This window comes from Rhea pennata, chromosome 5, assembly GCF_028389875.1.
Source record: "Rhea pennata isolate bPtePen1 chromosome 5, bPtePen1.pri, whole genome shotgun sequence".
NCBI lineage: Eukaryota > Metazoa > Chordata > Aves > Rheiformes > Rheidae > Rhea > Rhea pennata.
This window is the reverse complement of record NC_084667.1, coordinates 36,725,451-36,744,680: the sequence shown is the minus strand read 5'-3', so window position 1 is coordinate 36,744,680 and position 19,230 is coordinate 36,725,451. Positions and strand designations below refer to the sequence as shown.

The 19,230-nt window shown below is 34.6% G+C and overlaps 1 protein-coding gene across 3 annotated transcripts in view; it reads left to right on the top strand.

Annotated features, from left to right (window-relative positions):
- PIK3C2A (phosphatidylinositol-4-phosphate 3-kinase catalytic subunit type 2 alpha) overlaps positions 1-19,230 on the top strand; it is a 59,024-nt gene that overhangs the window by 23,798 nt on the left and 15,996 nt on the right. For 2 of the 3 annotated variants that reach the window (XM_062575966.1, XM_062575965.1), the window contains exons 5-20: positions 1,958-2,078; positions 2,775-2,886; positions 3,657-3,736; positions 3,841-3,904; positions 6,498-6,641; positions 8,752-8,794; positions 8,882-9,098; positions 9,177-9,299; positions 10,738-10,905; positions 14,890-14,998; positions 15,701-15,843; positions 16,480-16,668; positions 17,133-17,226; positions 17,472-17,566; positions 17,882-18,062; positions 18,610-18,714. In XM_062575966.1, coding sequence (XP_062431950.1) covers positions 1,958-2,078; positions 2,775-2,886; positions 3,657-3,736; positions 3,841-3,904; positions 6,498-6,641; positions 8,752-8,794; positions 8,882-9,098; positions 9,177-9,299; positions 10,738-10,905; positions 14,890-14,998; positions 15,701-15,843; positions 16,480-16,668; positions 17,133-17,226; positions 17,472-17,566; positions 17,882-18,062; positions 18,610-18,714 — 1,988 coding nt within the window. The remainder of the gene's footprint in view (positions 1-1,957; positions 2,079-2,774; positions 2,887-3,656; positions 3,737-3,840; positions 3,905-6,497; positions 6,642-8,751; positions 8,795-8,881; positions 9,099-9,176; positions 9,300-10,737; positions 10,906-14,889; positions 14,999-15,700; positions 15,844-16,479; positions 16,669-17,132; positions 17,227-17,471; positions 17,567-17,881; positions 18,063-18,609; positions 18,715-19,230) is intronic. The other variant, XM_062575967.1, reaches the window with a different exon arrangement.

Genomic DNA, 19,230 nt, shown 5'->3' with positions numbered 1-19,230 from the left:
AGACTTAATCCTTCCCTACAAAAGGTTTTAATAGTGTAACTGAAAATTTATAATTTCAACTGTCTGTTTTCAGATGTTCTGAGAATTCCGAGTAGCCTTGGAATGTGTTATGCATTCTAGCCCCACAAATTTTGTTCGTTGTGCCTTCTGCTTGCTTCCTTTGCTGATGTGGAAACTGATTACAGTCATACTACTTCTGTTCTGTAGCTAGTGAAAGATAGGACTCTTTAGCTCATATGAGCAGTAGGTGGGTTCAAAGTACCTCTCTTCAATGCCTTTTATTCTTGATCCAATTGTATTGCATAGTTTGGCCTCCTAATGCTAGAACTACTTTAGCATAGCTTACAGCTCTACTTAGAGGGAACTACAGCTTTTCAGGGTCTGTTGCTGTGTAGAAAAGACCCAGGAGAGAAACAAACTAACTTTAGAGCTTATTTGGCTATATCTGTTAGTTTTTAATTGAGTTATTAGATTTTTGCATGGAAATACAAGTCTGTTGGAGCAGCACTCATATCAGCCAGAAATTAATGCCTCTTTAAGAAAGAAGAAAAAAAATTATAACTTCATCTTTGCATTACCCCACTAAGTGCTGGAGCACTGGTTGGCCTTAGCCAATGTAGCCTATGACTATAGCACATAGAAATTGTTACTGCCTCTTTTTTTCACTATTGACCAACATATTCTATATTGAAGGTAGTACTACAGTTCAGAAGTTCCACTTCATTTTTTTTTATGTTTCTGTTCTATTCACAATAACAAGTAGAATTGATAAAGCTCTAAACTTCTGTAATTTTTTGTTGATTTCAACTGCATCTTTTTCTGCATCTTTTTCTGCATACAGGTGAAATCATTATTTTAATTTGTAGCCTGTTTCATATGCACTTTTTCCCTGGGAATGTAGGGTTATAGTGGTGGGTGCTGTTGATAGATATTTTAAGGGTTTGTATAGAATTTTTTCAAAAGCACCCTACTTCACTTGTTTTCCAAAAACTGCTTGTTATTCAGCTTAATGTATTAAGTAGTCCAGGATTCATATTTCTTATCTTCCCTTGTTTTTGAATTCCTTCATACTTATTTTTCAAATGCTATCAAATACAGCTACGCTTGTAATGGTTGGCCATCCATTAGAGACAAAGCACTTGCATTGTCTTGTTAAAAACATTGTTGTCTTTCCCCTGTGTATCCACTGAAGTAGTAACACTTTTTTTTTAAAAGAAAAAGCTTCATGAAAATTAGGAAAGTCAATGAGAGGGGAATAAAACCTTCGGAAGGTACTGCTGAAAAAATAAAATGCTTTTATGTAATATTCTTATAGAAATTCTGTGCTTTTAGTGACGCTGTCAGCAAATGGTTTAAGGCAGAAGATCAGGAACTAGGTAAGGAGGTGTAGAGAAAGAGGTGGAGCATTGTGTACTTAAAACTTTCTGCATGTATAAAAGCATATCTATGCATTCTTCCTCTGCCCTAGACATAATTATGAAAAAAAAAAAAAAATCAGTAGGATTTGCCTCTGCTGCAGTTGACAAATTCATCTGCTCAAAACCAGAACAAGTAGGAAAATTCCATCTTCAAGTCTTCAGATAAAATTTTTAATCTTAACACAACTCACTTAATTGTTTGAATTCTTTGCTAAATAAGACTTAATGCAATAAAAAGATGCTATCCTAGAGTAAAAAGAAAAGTGTAAACACTTTTGGTTAAGTGGCTATAATGCATCCTAACTGAAAAGAGGATTTAGCGATTTGTGAAACTATAGGCAGGTTTGTAAGATACCTTTCTTTGCTGCAAAGAGTTAAGTTCTCAAATGATGAAACCTAGGAAATTATAGAAGCATAACAGCCTTCTCTAAGAGTATAAAGATAAATCTCGTTAAGAAATAATTACAACTTATGAATGAAAAACAATTTCAAATGCTGTACACTCATATTTAACTTCTAGATGTAATTTCTTTAAACAGTGAGTTCCCCTGTTGAGCTTATAATAATGCAGGCACTTTGCTGGGTGCATGATGACTTGAATGAAGTGGACATTGGCAGCTATATCCTGAAAGTCTGTGGCCAAGAAGAAGTTTTACAGAAGTAAGCAAACTCTTTTTCATTAATGTTTAACTTTGTACTTTTTCATAGCATGATTACAAGAAAGTATATCTTTAATGATTAAATGTGTGCAAGCAGAAATGTATCTTCAAAATGTAGAAGAGCCATTTTGCACAAAAATTAGATGTCTCTAAAATTGTTCTGAGATATAGCAAAGTAGGTTCTCAACAGCTTCCAGGAAATCTCTTCTAATATACATTTTGTTGTATGAGGAACACAAATGGTTTTCCAAATGTAGATCTCCATACTGTTTCTGTAGATGGGGAGGATGATACAGTTTACAGCTGCTCTTCAAATCCCAACAACGAAATAAACTCGCTGATGCGGTTTCTAATAATCTGAAATAACCTGATTTTTCAAAACTAATGGTTTGCAAATCTGCAGTGTTTTGCAAAGTAATAATATTTGGTTTCCATATTAGCCAAAATAGTTAAGAGCTTCAGCAAAAATATAGGTATCTGTAATAATATATTGGGACTGTTACAGAAGTAAAAAAAAATATAAAGAATCTTGTAGACTGTGGGTGGTGTGGTGTGTTTTTTTTTTTTTTTTCTTGTTAAGCACTTCCTTATTTTGAGCCTAAAAGGCTGCCTTAAATTTCATCCATTTTGAGGGTGTTTTTATTTTGAAAACATTGCTTTTTTATGCAAGTAATGTTAGTTTTCATTTGTTTAACAGTAAACACTGTGTAGGAAGCCATGAATATATTCAGAACTGCCGGAAGTGGGATACAGAAATTAAACTGCAGCTCTTGACCCATAGTGTAGTGTGCAGAGATCTGGCACGAACAGTAAGTATCTCCTAAACTGCAGTAAATCTGATCTTTTGTTATTCTGAAACTAACTCGTTTGAAGTTAGGTACATTGGTTAGAGTGGTGTAGATGTACTGATAATAGAATTAGGTAATAATTTCTGCAGGGAAATGCATGGACTTTCGTCAACATCTGAATTTTTGGCTTTGGGAGAGTATTTGAAGAAACCTGTTTTCTTTGACTAGCTTCACGAAGTTAGGAGAATTTGATGATTTGAGTTATAATTTTGTGTGACTAACAAACTAGTAAGTCTGCTTAGTGCTGTGAACTGTATTCTAATCCACTAAGAGGAAATAAAATGCTTAGAGAACTTTGGCAAGGAAAACTTTATAAATGTGGGTCCTGTCTCTTATTAGACCAACTAGTATAGCTGGAAAATGTATAGAAGCTTATGGACAAAAACTTGAGACCTGAAAGAGAAGCAGCAAATTTCAGAGTTAAATACAAGTTGAGAACAGTTGCGGAGTTTAATTATATATGTATCGGACCATCAAAGATGGAGGGAGGAGTATTTGATGCCTATGGAGTTAGGTGCTAAAACCCTGCTCCTTTCTTCTTTCCCCACCCCAACATGTATATGTTTCATAGGCTATTAATTACCTATTTCTTCCCCACCCCTACCCCTTGAAGAGATCACATTCTATCCTTCCCCTTCTACTGCACAAGTATTAGTGATGAAAATTATAAAACAATAGTAGAAATTATAGCAAGGTGAGAACAAGACTCAATATCTAGTATTTTATTATAGGAAGAAGATGATAGAACACCTATACATCTAACCAAACACCTCTACAAAGTAGAAAAGCCTTTCAGAGATGTTGTTATAAGGTAATGTTATGTGGTTATTTTCATGATCAAGCCCACTGCTGAACTTCTGAGCATGATGATTTTATACTCTTGCACTTTTGTTCAATAATTATTACTTGTTACAGGTCTTCTATTGAAGAGCTTTTTGATGCATATCATAAACAAATTGACATAGCGCTTAAAAATGAGGTAAGCTTATTGAGCTATTGCTGAACCAAAAGTAGCATGAGAATTTCCAACTATCTTGTTAGTAAACAAAGACCAGCTGAAGCTCTTGGAAAATTAAGATCTGTACAAACTGTCAGAAGTAGATCTGGAATCATGGATTTTCAGATTTCTTTTCCTTTTTTTTTCCTTTTAACTTTTCTAGCAGACTAATAGTAATCTTATCATAACTGAAACAGAAATGGTGTATCTTTCACATCCTGGGATGCCGAATAACCTTTTCTTCAAAAATGCTAGAAAAGATGAATTCAGAGAAATGGGGAAAAGCTGACTCTTGACTTTCTCTCAGACTGCATTGTTAGCTATGATGACACATTGATAACACAGATCTACACAATCTACAATCTACACAGAAACAAGTAACAGTAGTTGTGTGCAATGGGAATTGTAACTGAAGCATCTGAGTATTTAAGTTTTACATAAGTATAATACCTGATTCTGTGCAGTTAGATTAATTGAAAATATGTTGTCAAAGAACAGTAATGTCTATTTCAGTGTATCATAGGTAGCCTCAAAAAGCTTGCATGTGAAGGTTAATTTGGAGTACAAATGCAAAAGCTAGCTGAAGATAAATTAAAGCTAGTATTTTTAGAAATGAGTAAAGTAGGTTAACTGCTGATAGTAACAACTTCATGACTTGAATTATTAAACCTTAGATAGCTTCTTAAAAAAGCAGTATATCCTTAAGGAACTTTCTATAAGGAACAGTCTTGAAGCGGATGAGTTAATAGAAATTTAAAATGTTGTGATACAGTCTTTTTTGTTGCCTCTCCAGAAATGTGGGTCTAAACAAGCTGGTGTCCAATTGTTTACATATTCCCTTAATATTGTAAAGGTCATGTAACTCCCTTGATAGTGATTCACAACATTCTCAAGGGTAGTTTTTGAACACAATCTTACTATAGAAGAGTGAGATGTTACTGCTTCTTGATACGGTGGTGTATTTGTTACCTCGCTCATAACAGCTGCTTCAGCTTGCTGGTTTAATGAGATTTCACAGGCTGAGCTGAGGAATGCAGAATATCTCAATTCAGAGTTATGTTCTGATCGTTCAACAATCTTTTTAAAGATGGGAGATGTAGCTTTTAGTGAGTATCTTCAAATATCAGCAGTTATGACACTTAAAAATTTTGACTTCCTAAAGTGAATTCCTTTGCAAATTCAGTGGTTGAAGATTGATAATGGAAGTGAAACAGTTTTAAAATCATCTGCAGATAAGTTATCCATAGCCTTTGATTTCATATTTATGGTCATTTTAAAATGTAGCTATTGTCTTTTTAGTGAGATAGTCTTGAGTACCTATAAGTTTTAATCAAAATAACAGTGGTAATTTTGCTTTTGGTAGGCTCAGAATTATCTTGGAAGTGTTAGCTTTTAACTTAGAGCTTAAATATTTACAATGGAGTCTTCTAGTTTATATGGTTATTTTCTTACCAGGACAAAGTTAATTGTTGCATGGTAATTGTCAATAAAATTAACTTTGAATTCAAACTGTTTCTTTGCTGTCCTGTTGCAGCAAAGTTATGAGACTATACAAAAGGAAAAAAAAAGTTCACATCTTACTAAGAGCATATTACACTAACTCCTCTTATTTATCTGTGCTTATAAGTGATTGTGAAAGAAACTTACACCTTGAAGCTTTAATAAGTACACAAATATTTAAAAACAAATATCTTCATTTTCTACATGCATTCTTTAAAATTGGATTAGTGAAGTCTTTGCTTATGTAAAAAAAAAAAAAAAGATTCTTAGAAGAAACAGTTAAAACTTAAATTCATTTTGAAGAGAAGCAAGAAAGGAGTATTAGGAGAATCTTGACTGTCTCAAGCAGTGTAAGAGAATTTTTATTCTCTGATTTTAAAAAATTGGTTTTCAAAAGATGTTCTTCTAAAGTGTGTGATTCCCCTTCCTTTTCTTCCCTAAGATGGTGGTTTGCAGCTGCTTCTGTGAGAACTGTTTCAATTATATTGAATGGTATGCAAGGCAAAAGTTGCAACAAACTTTATTCAGATGTTAGCTAAAGTGAAGTTGGTGATAAAGCTACATTACAGAAGCTATATTATCGTCTACATACAGTTTGAAGGTTCAAACTTGTTTTCAAGAGAGCTGAAATTGAAAAGCTGCCTCTTCAGCATGCTTCCTTTGTCATACTAAATGAGTGGGGTTTTTTTTCTGGACTACAGTTGTTTACATTAGTTGGGAATTACATTAGTTGAGACTTAATATCTCAGTAGACTGCACATATTTACCTAGAGCTAGGTGGTGTAGGGGAAAAAAATTGGAAGCCTTTCAGTTATAAATATATAGCCAATTCTGGGGGGGACAGCGTTCTAGAATCCATACTACTTCTGTTTGCTGCATTGATAAATGAGCTATAGAGGGGCTTAGAGACTGAAGTTTTTATTTAATCAAATTGTTATACTACAGTTAGATGTATTTGAGATATAAATCTCATAATAAAATTTTTGTGGTAATTCTTTCTAAAAAATGTTTAAAGCAGTCCTGAGTTTTGCAGTTTTTATCAGACTTATGCGTTCTTTCACACTTTTCTTATTAGAACCAACATAAAGCAATAGAACATGTAATAAAGACTGTCAGAAAAATCTGTTTTGCATTGGATGGTGTAGAGACTCCTGCAATAACACAATCTGTAAAGAAGCTAAGGAGGGCTGTTAATCTTCCAAGGACTAAAAACATTGAGGTAAGCTTTCACACTCCAAATTGCATTCCGATGGTGGTTGTTTTGTGTGAAGTTTTTCTTTTCTTTCTTTTTTTTTTTTTTTCTTTTTCTCCTTGTACTGATAAATACTATTTCAGAATATTTGGCAGTTTCAGGTAACTGCAACAGTTCAGTCAGAGTTGGATTTCTTTTCATTTATGTTACCTGAGGACTGTTTCTAACACGTTTTGCTGTTAATGCAACACTTTCCTGTTCTAAGTAGCCGCTTTTTACAATCAAAATACTGTTTGCTAGTTCTGTGTACAAATTTGTATAACAGCAGATGGTGTTAAATCTGAGCAAGGGAAACTGATGAGCAGCTCATGTCCTGTAAAATTAGTGCCTCATGTATTTTCTGTGCAGTTAATACTAGTAATACGCTAGTAGCATCTTAAACCTCTTAACAGTTATGTTGCTGGATTTCTGAACACATGGACAAAAAATGATCTCAAATAATGTAGATTTCGATTGAGCTGCTTCACAATGAACAGTTCACTTGAGCAGAATTGGTCTCAAGTCACTATCAAAAACACAGGCAATTAGAGGGAAAAGTGAAAATAAAAATTAATTGGCTTTGTAATACTATTTCTGTTGTCCTGCAGTCATAGTAAAATGGAAATTCATGTGCCATTTTTCCATTTTTCTCAGGTTCATCAGGTTAGTGATATGTTTGTCATACTCTGCTGAAGTCATGCAGGATACACAGGTCAAATAAATTCTTGCTGGAGAATACAGAAAATATGTATTAAAGCTTAGCAGAATTGGGCATATCAAATAATTCTCCAAAACTTTGGGTTTTGGTATGAGAAGGGTGTAAAAATAACTGGATTACAGTGTAAAAATGACTTCCAAAAAAGTTATCCCAATAGAATTTAGAAAAAGTATATCTTTATTAGTAAAAATTTAAACTTTTGTGATGAAAATTGGCTTAAGTGGTAATATAAATGTAGACATATGTGATAGCTTGCTTTTCAGACACCAAACTGCTGCTAACTTCAGAATAGGTTTCATCTAACGCTTACTCTGCTATTGTCTAGTTTTTTTAATTGTTGATTTAAAGTTGGAAGAATAGTCCAAAATTTAAAGACAATAGACTGTCAAGTAGAAAACAACATGTATTGCGTTGTTTCAGTGTTTGTCTATCTGTCATCCAAAGTACTTGCAGTACTTCACAATTAACGTGGAGACATACGGCAATGTTACCTGAGAGAAAGACATGATTAACTCTTCTACAATTTTTTTTTCCAAGTTTTTGTGTATTTTTGATTGAAAAAAATTTTTGATGTTTATTTACATTTACTGTTGACAAGGTGCACTAAAAGTGTAAGGATCTCATTCTTCTGAAGCCGTTCGCTGAAGTCTTAAGAAATTTATGGTTTTTTTTATCACCAACTTAACATAATTCTGATTTAAAGTTTATCAGAATTAGAATTTGTCATGAATTCTACTTTCCTTATTAGAAGGGAGCAAATTCCCACGGTTAGTTTGTTGTCTTTAGGCTACAGCAATGTCCTTGTTGAGATGAGACATTGCTGTAATACTGTATCATGTTTTGACTTTGATTTTAGCTGTTTTTGTGTAAAAAGCGAACATAGCAGATAGTGCTAAAAGACAGTTTCTTTAGTTATTTAACCACTAACATTTTTATTCAGGAAACTTAAATAACTTTGCCTATAAAAGATGCATTAACAAATGCCATATGCAAAACAGCTTTTCAGACTTAACTTGCTGTGTAATTGAAGCCAATGGTCTGGGCTTTCGTAACAGCCATGCCTGAGCTTTGTCTCTACTCAGATAAGTTAGTATCTGTGAAAACTATTCCAGTGTATTGTGTCCTTTAACAGTTTCTAAAAGATAGGAAAATAATTGTGACTTGACAAAGCATAAGCCTTTGAACATGGGGAATATTTGCTGCACAGTAGGGAAGTTGAGATGCTGTCTGATAACTCTTAAGGAATTGTGAGTGGAAAGAGCCCAAATGTAGACCTAATTCAGCTGTTTCATAGTTTATCTGTACCAGATGCGTGTTAAGAATAATGGTAGCTGAATATGGGTTTCTTGGTTCTGAAACTTGTTCTAACTTACTGTATAGGTATCCTTAAAATGTGGTGAGGACAGTAGCAAGAGCTCATCTGGTGAGTTAATTTCTTCAGTCTTATTTAAAAATTATTTTCAGCTGGCTGTTTTAGGAAGGTGTGTATTAAAAATATGTTATAATCTAGGTTCACTGCAGCCTGAAAACCCTCTGAAAGTGAGCATAGACCAGTTAACAAGAGCAGTTGAGGACCTTATGCGACTTCATATGAATTCATGCAGCAGCAGTTCTGCAGTAATTTCTCCAAAAAATAGTAGGGACGCCAAGGAAGCGTGGACTGCCACAGAACATCTCCAGTTCACAGTATTTGCTGCACATGGAATATTTCCTGCTTGGGTATCAAAGTGAGTAATTTATCAGCTGTAAAATTTCACTCTTTTCTAGATTTTTTTTTGTTTATTCTACTTTTTTTCCTTGTCCAGTTATGAAAAATACTACTTGATTTGTTCTCTGACCCATAATGGAAGAGATCTGTTTAAACCTGTTCAGTCCAAGAAGGTTGGCACATACAAGAGTTTCTTCTACCTGATTAAATGGGATGAACTGTAAGTGACTTCATGATAAAACTCACTAAAATACTTTCATATATAGCATTTACTTAGCAGCCTGCAAATACAGCTTGACACCCTTAAAGATGGATAATAAAGCTGGTTTTGAATGGTGCTCAAATTATCTAGATTGGGAGGTAAAGCAACTGACTTCTGCAGCAATTAATGCTGAATAGTTTTTTCTATTCCAGAATATGTTGCAACAACTTTGTATGTATCTGCATTTAAAAATAAGATTTAGGATTATTTCTATAAAGAGAGCAGTTGCTTAAGTACTTAGAGGATCTTTCTTATGGCATATGATAATGTCTGTCCGGTTTGAGCTGCTAAACAGCTTCAATTTCTCTTTATGGGGGAGAGGGAAGAGGGTAGAAAGAAAGAAGGAGGGCCATGCAGAGAAGACTACAAAGAGGAAGACTGTGGGTGTTATCTGAGGGGGAGGGAATATTACCCATTATTTATGCACAGCTTTCTCTTTTTTCCATTTAATAGTTATTACACAGCCTGTCATAACTGGAGTGTCATTTCAGATCTGCATTGTCCTATATATCCCTTCCTATTAATTTTTAAAGGTCAGAAATGAACGCTGAAGAACAGCCTAAAATTCTGTAACAATAAAACTATATCAGACGAGAAATAAAACTTTTAGGTTCTAGACTGTTTCAGCAAATGCACTGCCTTTTTTCTAAATATGCAAGAAACTCAATGTCAGATCTCCTGCTGGCAACTGATAGTGTATCACAGTAAAAGATGTCTCAGATTGCTAATAAATCATTTAATATAGTTGTTAACTGATTTTGTAATATGCTTGTGGTAGCTTTTAGAATGATATTTTGGTACGTAGAACTGTCATTATAGAAAAAGCCAAATGTAAAAAACACTTTGCTAACGAATAAAAACAAACAATGTAAACAAAAAACTGAGCTGAATTGTTCAGTGAAGTGTATATTCCTTAGCTGTTTTCTTTATGGATGCTGTTGTGCCATTTTAGGAATTCAGCTTTCAGTAGTTCTTAAGAGGTTGTTCTATTTGGATGGGAATCAATTATCAACTGACTTTAAATCTGAGAGATGAAGAGGCGGCTAACATGGAACTGAGAGAGTCCTGCTAGTGGGTAGAGTGGGAAGACTGGATATACTGGACTCCCTAGCTTCTTGTAAGGAATGTGATTTAATAGACAAATATTCTTTGCCTATTGAAAAGGGCTGTTCCAGATCTAACTGCAATGCAGAGCTGTAATCCAGCAATTTTTATGAGCTGGTGGTGGGAGATAGTGAACTGAAATACAGTTGTGTGAAAATTAAACTTTGTCCTTCATTGTTGATTTACTTTTTGAAAACAAATCATCAACAGACTATATGAATGATGAGCCTGTACCTTGCTAGTAATTGTTTTTCTTCTCTGGCTGACTTATTTTAATGCTTTTATTTTATAGAATAATTTTCCCCATCCAGATTTCACAGCTGCCATTGGAATCAGTCTTATGTTTGACATTGTTTGGAATCCTAAATCAAAGTAGTGGAAGTTCTCCTGACTCAAATAAACAGAGAAAGGGCCCAGAAATTTTGGGTCAGGTTTCTCTACCTCTTTTTGATTTTAGGCGGTAAGTATCCAAAATATGGCTAAGGTTATGGTGATTTGCTGTATAAGGCATACTCCACACCCATAACTATAGAAACTGTTCCTCTGCTACTTATTGAATGTAATAGGACATGAGAAAGATAGATTCTTAAATGATATTGTCATGGAGAACATACCTTCTATTAAACTGGATACGAAACAGTTCTGAATTGTATTGTTTCCATCTAACTAGCTGAGAAACTGATCTGCTGAAGCAAGCTAGATGTTTAGATGACAGCTGCTTTTTGTGGGAAATTGTCATAGTACTGTGGGCTAGAAGAGAACATGTTAGCACCCACAGCTTGTAGGAATGCAGCAGTTGAGTATGCAAGCACAACGCGAGTTGCTCTTTGAGGAATCCATTGGCATTCAGGTCGAGATCTGTTGCCCAGTATTTCATATGCAGTTAAGTATCTGCTAGTGTCACTATCTACTGAATTGGTAGTCTCTGTTCTGTATTGAAGGAGTATGTTGTTGATAGGTGGCATTTCATGAGTTAATATCTGAAAGTATATTATATTGCTGAGAGACAGTTCACTATTTACGTATGTTGTAGCAGATGAATTATAAACTTCCAGCTCTCAGCAGATTGAGCCGTGGTGATAGGGAATGCAGCTTACAAAATAAAGTATTTGCAGCAAACCATTAATTCAGCAGGAATATTATCTAGTACAATACAAAGCAGAACAAATACTGACAACTAGTAAATAATATACTATGTTTCCATGCATCATGAGGCAAAAGTGCATCTTTCCCATCTTAATATGCGGGAAGAAAAATAGCTCTTAATCTTAGCCCAGTTCTGTGTGTGGAGATGAATACAATGACAGCTTGCTTATTTATTTATTTATTTTACAAATAAAGGCTTTAAAGGTCTATGGTATATCTAAGCACTCTTATTCTTTAGAGCATCTTTGTCTTTTTTGGTAAATGTTTGCTGCAGCATGTTTTTGTAGGTAGACGTGTGGGAGTCAAATTGGAGATTTAAGTTTGATTAGCTGCATCTTGACTCTTAGGTATATATTCTTTACTCCTCTGTAAAATTCTTCAGTCTGATAGTAGTGTCACAATAAAATTAGCAAAAGAATCAAAAGACTGTTTTAAAATATACATACATTTAAAAATAGATGTGTAGTTTTGTAGAGAGGCAAAATGAACCATTTCTGTTATCAGGCTGTTTCTGAGTAATAGAGATCACAAGATGTTTTGATCTGGATTTCTAAGAAAAGGGTTGAGTGGGAGATAATTAACTACTGTATTAAATTTGTAATCTCTTTCTAGTTTGAAATGGTCTCCCTTCAACTACAGATGTTGGATCGTGTTTTAGCTCTTCATTATTGAGAATGAAAAGCCTACTATAATTAATGCTCTTCAGTTGAATGTTCCTGGTTTTGTTCAAATTGTCTTCTCCTTTTGTTAGTATTACCAAATTAGCTACGTGAACAGTTAGCATTCTGGAAAATGTTAACCAATATGCTTCAGGCATGGACATCAAAATTGAGTATGATATTGCAGAAATGATCACACCAATGAAGACGAAATAGCTTCTGTATTTATGCTTGAGGTGTCCTAATCATACACCCTTCTGATTCTGAGTACTTATTGGGAGCATTTGATATCTTATTGCCAACCAAGGCCCCTAGGCTTTCCTGAAGAGCTATTCTTATATTGCTTATATAATATAAGAGTTGTTATTCTTATATTGCTTATGTTGGTTTCATGTGGTTTGCATCATTTGATTCTAGATGTGGCTCTGTTTGTTTGAGATGCGTTGCTTGTGTCCAAATTGTGAAGCCATCCTGTGTTTAGCCTTTGTTTACCACTCACACAATCTCTTTCCTCAAGTTATTGGTGAAGATACTTAACAGCATAGATCTCCAAACTGATTCCTGTAAATTATTGTAGAATACCTACCCACCATTACTACTTCTCATTATAGTTGCCATTTTAAACTTACCAGGAACTAATTCTTAGCATTTAATGTGATGTGCTAATATATCTTCCTAGTCCCTTGGTTGAAATATCCTAAGGCTACAGTGTGTAATGTAAATCTGTGAACTGAAACATGTAGCTTGCTTAAATCTGTTATCTATTAATGCTTATTTGATTTAAATTTACTTGTTAACCATGTTTTCATTGAGTCCCTCAATAGCACTTCCCCATTAGAATAGTAGAAAGGCTTTTCATTCTTCCCTTCCTACTGCCTTGATGGTTTTCTTCTGAGGACTTGTCTTTAGTTTACCAGGAGTAACTGGAAATTGACTCCCTTGGGCCACAGGGACTGGTGCAGCTCTTTTAAAGGTTCAAATGCAAGTAATAGAGATCTGATCACTTTAAGCATGTCTAGTAGCGCCTCTTCAACATACTTGAATGATCTGCACCAGACCACATCTCTAACTGAAACTGCAAGGGCTGATCCAGTTTTGTACAGTGACAATTGCAACAGCTTGGGGGTGCTTAGTAGTACAGGCTTTCCTGCATTGCCAGGAGGTATTATACTGGCTTGCAGCTGCTTTAGGTCTCTGCTAATCAAAGATATCCTTTTTTTTTGTAAACAATTTTTCTTTCAGTTCTTTATTTACATGTTACATTTTATGGTATGCAATTAAAACTAGTTTTTCTTTTGATTTAAATTACAAATTTTGTTCTGTATGTCTTTGTCCAACAATATTCATATAGCAGTTAGAAGTGTGGGGAGAAAAATATTTTTTCTGTTGGTGCAAAGCACTACAGTAGAATGTATTGGGCCAGAATTTGCTGAATGACTTGTATATGGCAGCTGTAGAGATGCTGATATCTAATTTACCTCCTGTCTGCATCAATTAAATCCAGGTAATTAAAGATACTATGCAAATATTCCATTGCTCTTGCAAATAGCATCAATAGCCAGCAGGAACTAAAGATTGTAGGTAACTAAAATGTGGGAAGATTAAAAGGTTACTCTTGTGCTTTGGAAGATTCTGAAGCCAAAGTGGAATCCCTTTGGTTGAAATGCATATGGGGGTGGGAGGGGTTTTAAAATAGCTGCTCTTGTCGATGAGACAGGAGGCTGTGACAAGTATCTTAAACTGAGAATTATTAAAAAGAACAAACTTTTCAGTTGTACTTCAGTGCCATGATTTAGACATTTCTCAAGACACAGTAAAGATTAGACCATTAAGCAGTCTTTTGAGACTTTTTTTTTGGCAGATATGTCTGTGGTATGCCTTGCACACTTCATGAGTATCTCAGTTATGTCTTGTTATGATTGGAAACTTACTATTTGGAATAAAGTGGCAAATACTAGTGTCATTTGATTTTGCAGTTGCAGAATCTAGGAATATGGGAAGTATAGGCATGTCTGTAGTCTATTTATGTACATAATATATGCCTATGCCTTTTTTTTTTTTTTCCTGAGAGGGTAAGGAGCTGCATGTGTCCTGTTTTATTCCTCAGAGGAAAAAGTATTCTTTTTTTTTCCCTGTAAGAATTAGGGAACACTTTATTCAGTTGGTTCAGCTGTTTCTGCATAGAATTTTTTCTTCTGCCAGTTTGGCTTAAAAGTTGCATATAAGGTTCACACATTTTAAAGGACTTCAAAATGTGGAAGAGAATCAAAGGAAAGAAATTGTTTTGACACTTGATGGTTACAATACCCTTTTTTAAACTTGGATCTGTATTGGCCAATGAATGATGCATTTCCTATGTTCTTTTCTGAATACCAAAGTTTAAAATATACCTTAAAAGTTCAGGGAGTGAACATATTTGGTATTATTTTAGTGTGAGCATCTGTCATATTCATAACCTTTTCCTAGGCAGTAGAAACACTGATACTCCATTCAAAATAGCTTGCTATACTGTGGTAATATGGGTTAATTATTTTTTTGTAGTGACCATTGGTCTTCTCCAGATAATATTTTGATAACTATTATGTTGAAGTAAATAGATTGTGACACTAATACGTTGTACTTGCTTTCTCTCTCTTTAGATTCTTAACTTGTGGAACAAAGCTCTTACAACTCTGGACCTCATCACATCCCAGTCATGCACCAGGGATGGCCAGTAAGAGAGGAAATATGGAAAGAATAGTACTGCAGGTTATATATGCATTGACTTTGTTATTTTGACTTGATTGCATTTTTTTTGAATATTGTGACTCATTAACTCTTACATGAGTGATAATAAGTCAAATACTATTTTTAGGGAGAGTGTAAATATTAAGTCATATTTGAAAGCCAGTATAGAGAAGTGACTGCTAAGCATTAGGGGCAAAGAATGGAAAACTACTCTAAATGTATAGAAGTCAGATGCTGAATCACTATCATGGAATCAGAGAAACTAGAGGTACGTAGTTAATATGTGCTATCTGAACTGGGAAAGAACATCTTTTAAAAAGCAATCTGCGTGTGCTGGTGTTGTCTGGACTCAAATAGCAATTTCAGTTTCTTTAAATGCCTCTCATTCTAAACTTAAAAGTCCAGATTTCTCTTCTGAGAGAAGGCACCTTGTTTAGCATGGTTTAGCAGTCTCAACATGTGGTCGGACTTGTGGTTGGATTGAAACTACTGGTGCTTTTTTATAGTTTTGTGATTAGTCTCAGCTCTAGGCCTTCTTTCTTCTAAAGAAGAACTACTGAACAAAATTGGGAAAACGGCATTTGGAAACTGTTACATATATAGAACTAAAGAGTGCAAGTGCCTAAACATTTGAGCTTGCTGAAAGGGGGAGCTTTTTGCACTGGTTTTAGAAACTTAGTTGTCTTTTTGATTTCCCCCTGTCCTCTCCCTTTCTCTCCCCAGGTTGATTTCCCATCCCTTGCTTTTGATATTGTATATCAAATTCCTCAGTCTCCAAAGACCACTGTGTGTCATTCCATCGAAACATTGGAAAAAACATTGAAGGAACGTCTGCTTACCATTCTCTCCAAAGATAACACCATTGGGTATGTTCACCTCTTTGTAACTATGATCTCTTTGTATGTGACAGTTTGGGGATAGGGTATGGAACGTTCATCTAGCCTTAAACTACTTCTGTAATACACTTCTAATATACTAGAAGTTCTGTGGAAATGTAAACAAAAGATTGAATTAAAGCTGTAAAATAATGGTCTTGACTTAACAAGTTCACTTGTGCTTTCTGTGGTCTGTGTCATAGTATTCTGCAGTTACAAGATTGCTACCCCTTCAGCCTCTTGTCATATTTGCCTCTTCCTGCCTGGCATTCCTTCAAATGCCAGACAGCAATGGCAGTTTTAACAGTGGCCATTCATGTGCTGTGAAAGCATTTCAGGCAGGCTTTAGCAGTAGTCTTCATCAAACCAACATTAACATTTTAGTTTATTGTAGACTATAACGTTGAAAGGACAAAAATAAGTTTTAATATAACTTTGAGCAGCTGTTTCCATAGAACTTTGTGTTTTGTCCAGGTTTTACTCTTTTATGGAGGAAATAAAGAATTTTGAGTTTCATTTTGCTTGTGTATGAAATCATTTGGATGTATGTAATGACTAGTAGTTTGGGGATTTTTCAGATGATGCTCTATATCTTGCTTTGTAAACCAAAAATGCTTTTGTCCGCAGGCTATCAAAAGAAGAAAAAGAATTTTTGTGGGAGAAGAGACATTATTGTCATAGTCATGTTAATAGCCTACCAAAAATACTAGCTAGTGCCCCTCACTGGGACTGGGCAAGTCTTCCTGAGATATATTCATTACTTCAGCAATGGCCTCCTTTATCACCCTTAGCTGCACTGGAACTACTTGATTCAAAGTAAGAAAAACAAAGTAGATTAAATTCTGCACATGTGTTATGTATTAAATGTTTTTTGTTCAGGGGATGACTGTATGGATAGTAGTGTTCAAAGGACACTAAATTAATTCAGATATCCTTAATGAAGCTATGTAGTTGAAAGAGTTGCAATAGTATCTGCAGTTAGAATTCTGAGTTCTAACACATAACAGGACATAAGTAATATAGCAAAGATGTCAAGACTGAAGTCTTGCAAGATTAATATGATTGTCATAACATGCAAACACATGTGCATATTTAGGTAATGTCTTTGAAGGGCCTAACATTTTCAGGTCCTTTCTTAGAGTGTTAAGATTTTATATCAGTTCTTCTGTGATTTTAAATGATTTTTCTTTTTTTTTTAAAAAAAAAAATGGGGGTAGAAAGGAGAAAGAAAGTACTGTCCAAATACATAAACTTAATGTGGATTTGTGGTGACTTCCTAGATTTGCTGATCAGGAAGTGCGAACTACAGCTGTGAACTGGATAGAGGCATTAAGTGATGATGAATTAACAGACTTCCTCCCTCAATTTGTGCAAGTAAGACTTTCTGCTTACACTACAACTTCATTTTTTTTCTCCTGAACAAAACAAAGGAATTACTGATTATTGGTAATAGAAATGTAATGGCACATATGTCCTTAATAATAACTTAGATACGGAAAGCAATTTAAATAAAGCTGTCTGTCTGTCAGTCCTGCATTTTTCATGCTTCTGTCAGTGTGCTAGTCAAAAATCTTAGTCTTTGTCTAGAACGAAACTGATTGTATTTTGTTTGTGTTTAGGCATTGAAGTATGAAACCTATCTGGACAGTGCTCTTGTCAGATTCATTTTGGCTCGGGCTCTGGGAAGCATTCGAATAGCCCACTACCTGTATTGGTAGGATGTTCTCTATTCTATTATTTCTCTAATGTATTTACTATAGGATTAATATTTCCGGAATAAGTGTTCTATCTTAACATTGTAGTTCATAACAATGAATGTTGCATAGAATTGATAGTAAACAAAATATAAATGCTGTTTTTCATGAAGAAACAGATAGTGCCTCTACACAGCAAAAACTTTCATTTTGTATCCTGTAAATCAGGAATTTCAAATGTATGTAGTAATAGTTATTTTAAATACTTTAATAATCTTATTGTATTGTTTACAGTATTTTCTTTAGGGGAAAAAGTAACTTAAACTTTATTTCAGGCTTCTTAAGGATACACTATATGATGCAAAGTTTGGTGTAAGATACGAGCAAATTCTTGGAGCCTTTCTTTCAGTCTGTGGAAAAGGCTTGAGGGAAGAGCTGGAGAAGCAAACCAGGCTGGTACAGCTTTTTGGAATGGTAGCAGAAAAAGTAAAGCAAACAAGTGGATCTGCTAGACAGGTGTGTATAATCTTTTTTTTTTTTTTCTTTAGGAAGATTAGCCCAAGTATACCCTCAAAACAACCCAGTCAATCAAATCTTTAGTATAAGTTCAATAGAATGTTATATAAAATACCTAGGAAGACCTGTGAAACTGTTGTGTGTTTTTAACAAGCTGATGATTTAAAGTCAGTTTCCAATAGTCAGTATACAAAATCAATAAAGTCAAGCTAGAATCAGATTTAAACTCCTTGATGCTGAAAATTGATCCCATTGTACAAAAGAACAGGTATCTATTTGCATGTTGGTTACAGCTTACAGTTCAGTAGAGTTAGATGGTATCATCTGGGTCAGTCAAAAAAAATTGTGTGATATTAGTGTTTATGTATTTTGGATAGCTAACACAGCTGTTGTAAATCTTCTTGGCATTCCGTTGACATTGAGGATTCAGATAACGATTTTGCTCTGCTGAAGGATAACTTTGTCCAAAACTTTTCTGTACATACTCCTGTTAAAAAAATCAAGTTTCTTTGTTATTTAAAAAAAATCTTTATCTTTTTGTCTGCAGGCTGTCTTGCAAAATGGTATGGAATGTGTTCAGTCCTTCTTCTTGAAGAACAAATGCCGTTTGCCTCTCAATCCTAGCCTTGTGGCAAAAGAGTTAAATATTAAGGTATGGCATGTCCAGAGTTTCAGAATCTTTTTTTTGTAAAAATTATGCATAGGCAAAGCTTTTGCAGGCTGGAGAAATCAGTGGAGGTGCTTGAAAGCTGTTTACACTAATTGAGGAAGATTTGAATTAAAAATGCTGGTTGAATGAGGCAGTAAAATTAGCTGAGAAATGACAACTTATACAAGTAATCATGTACAACCAATGAAAGTACTTGTTTAAGACAAACCTGTAGAAAGTTGATATTTCTTCAAATTCTGTCTCCTTTGAAAGCGGTAATCCTGGTTATAGTAAAGTAGAGAAATACTCAGAGCACATGGAAGAAAGTAAGTCTGACTGCATTAGTAATCACAAGAGAGAAGTGAACAAGGCTGTAACTTTCAAATAATGAGTAAATGTTGTGAAATCAGTGAAGCTACCTGTTACTGATCATGTCCAAGAGATGCACAAAAACAAGGGAGGCAGATGATAGTCTTATTTTTTTATGAAGGTCCAGCAGGTGATAATGCAGGAGAAGTT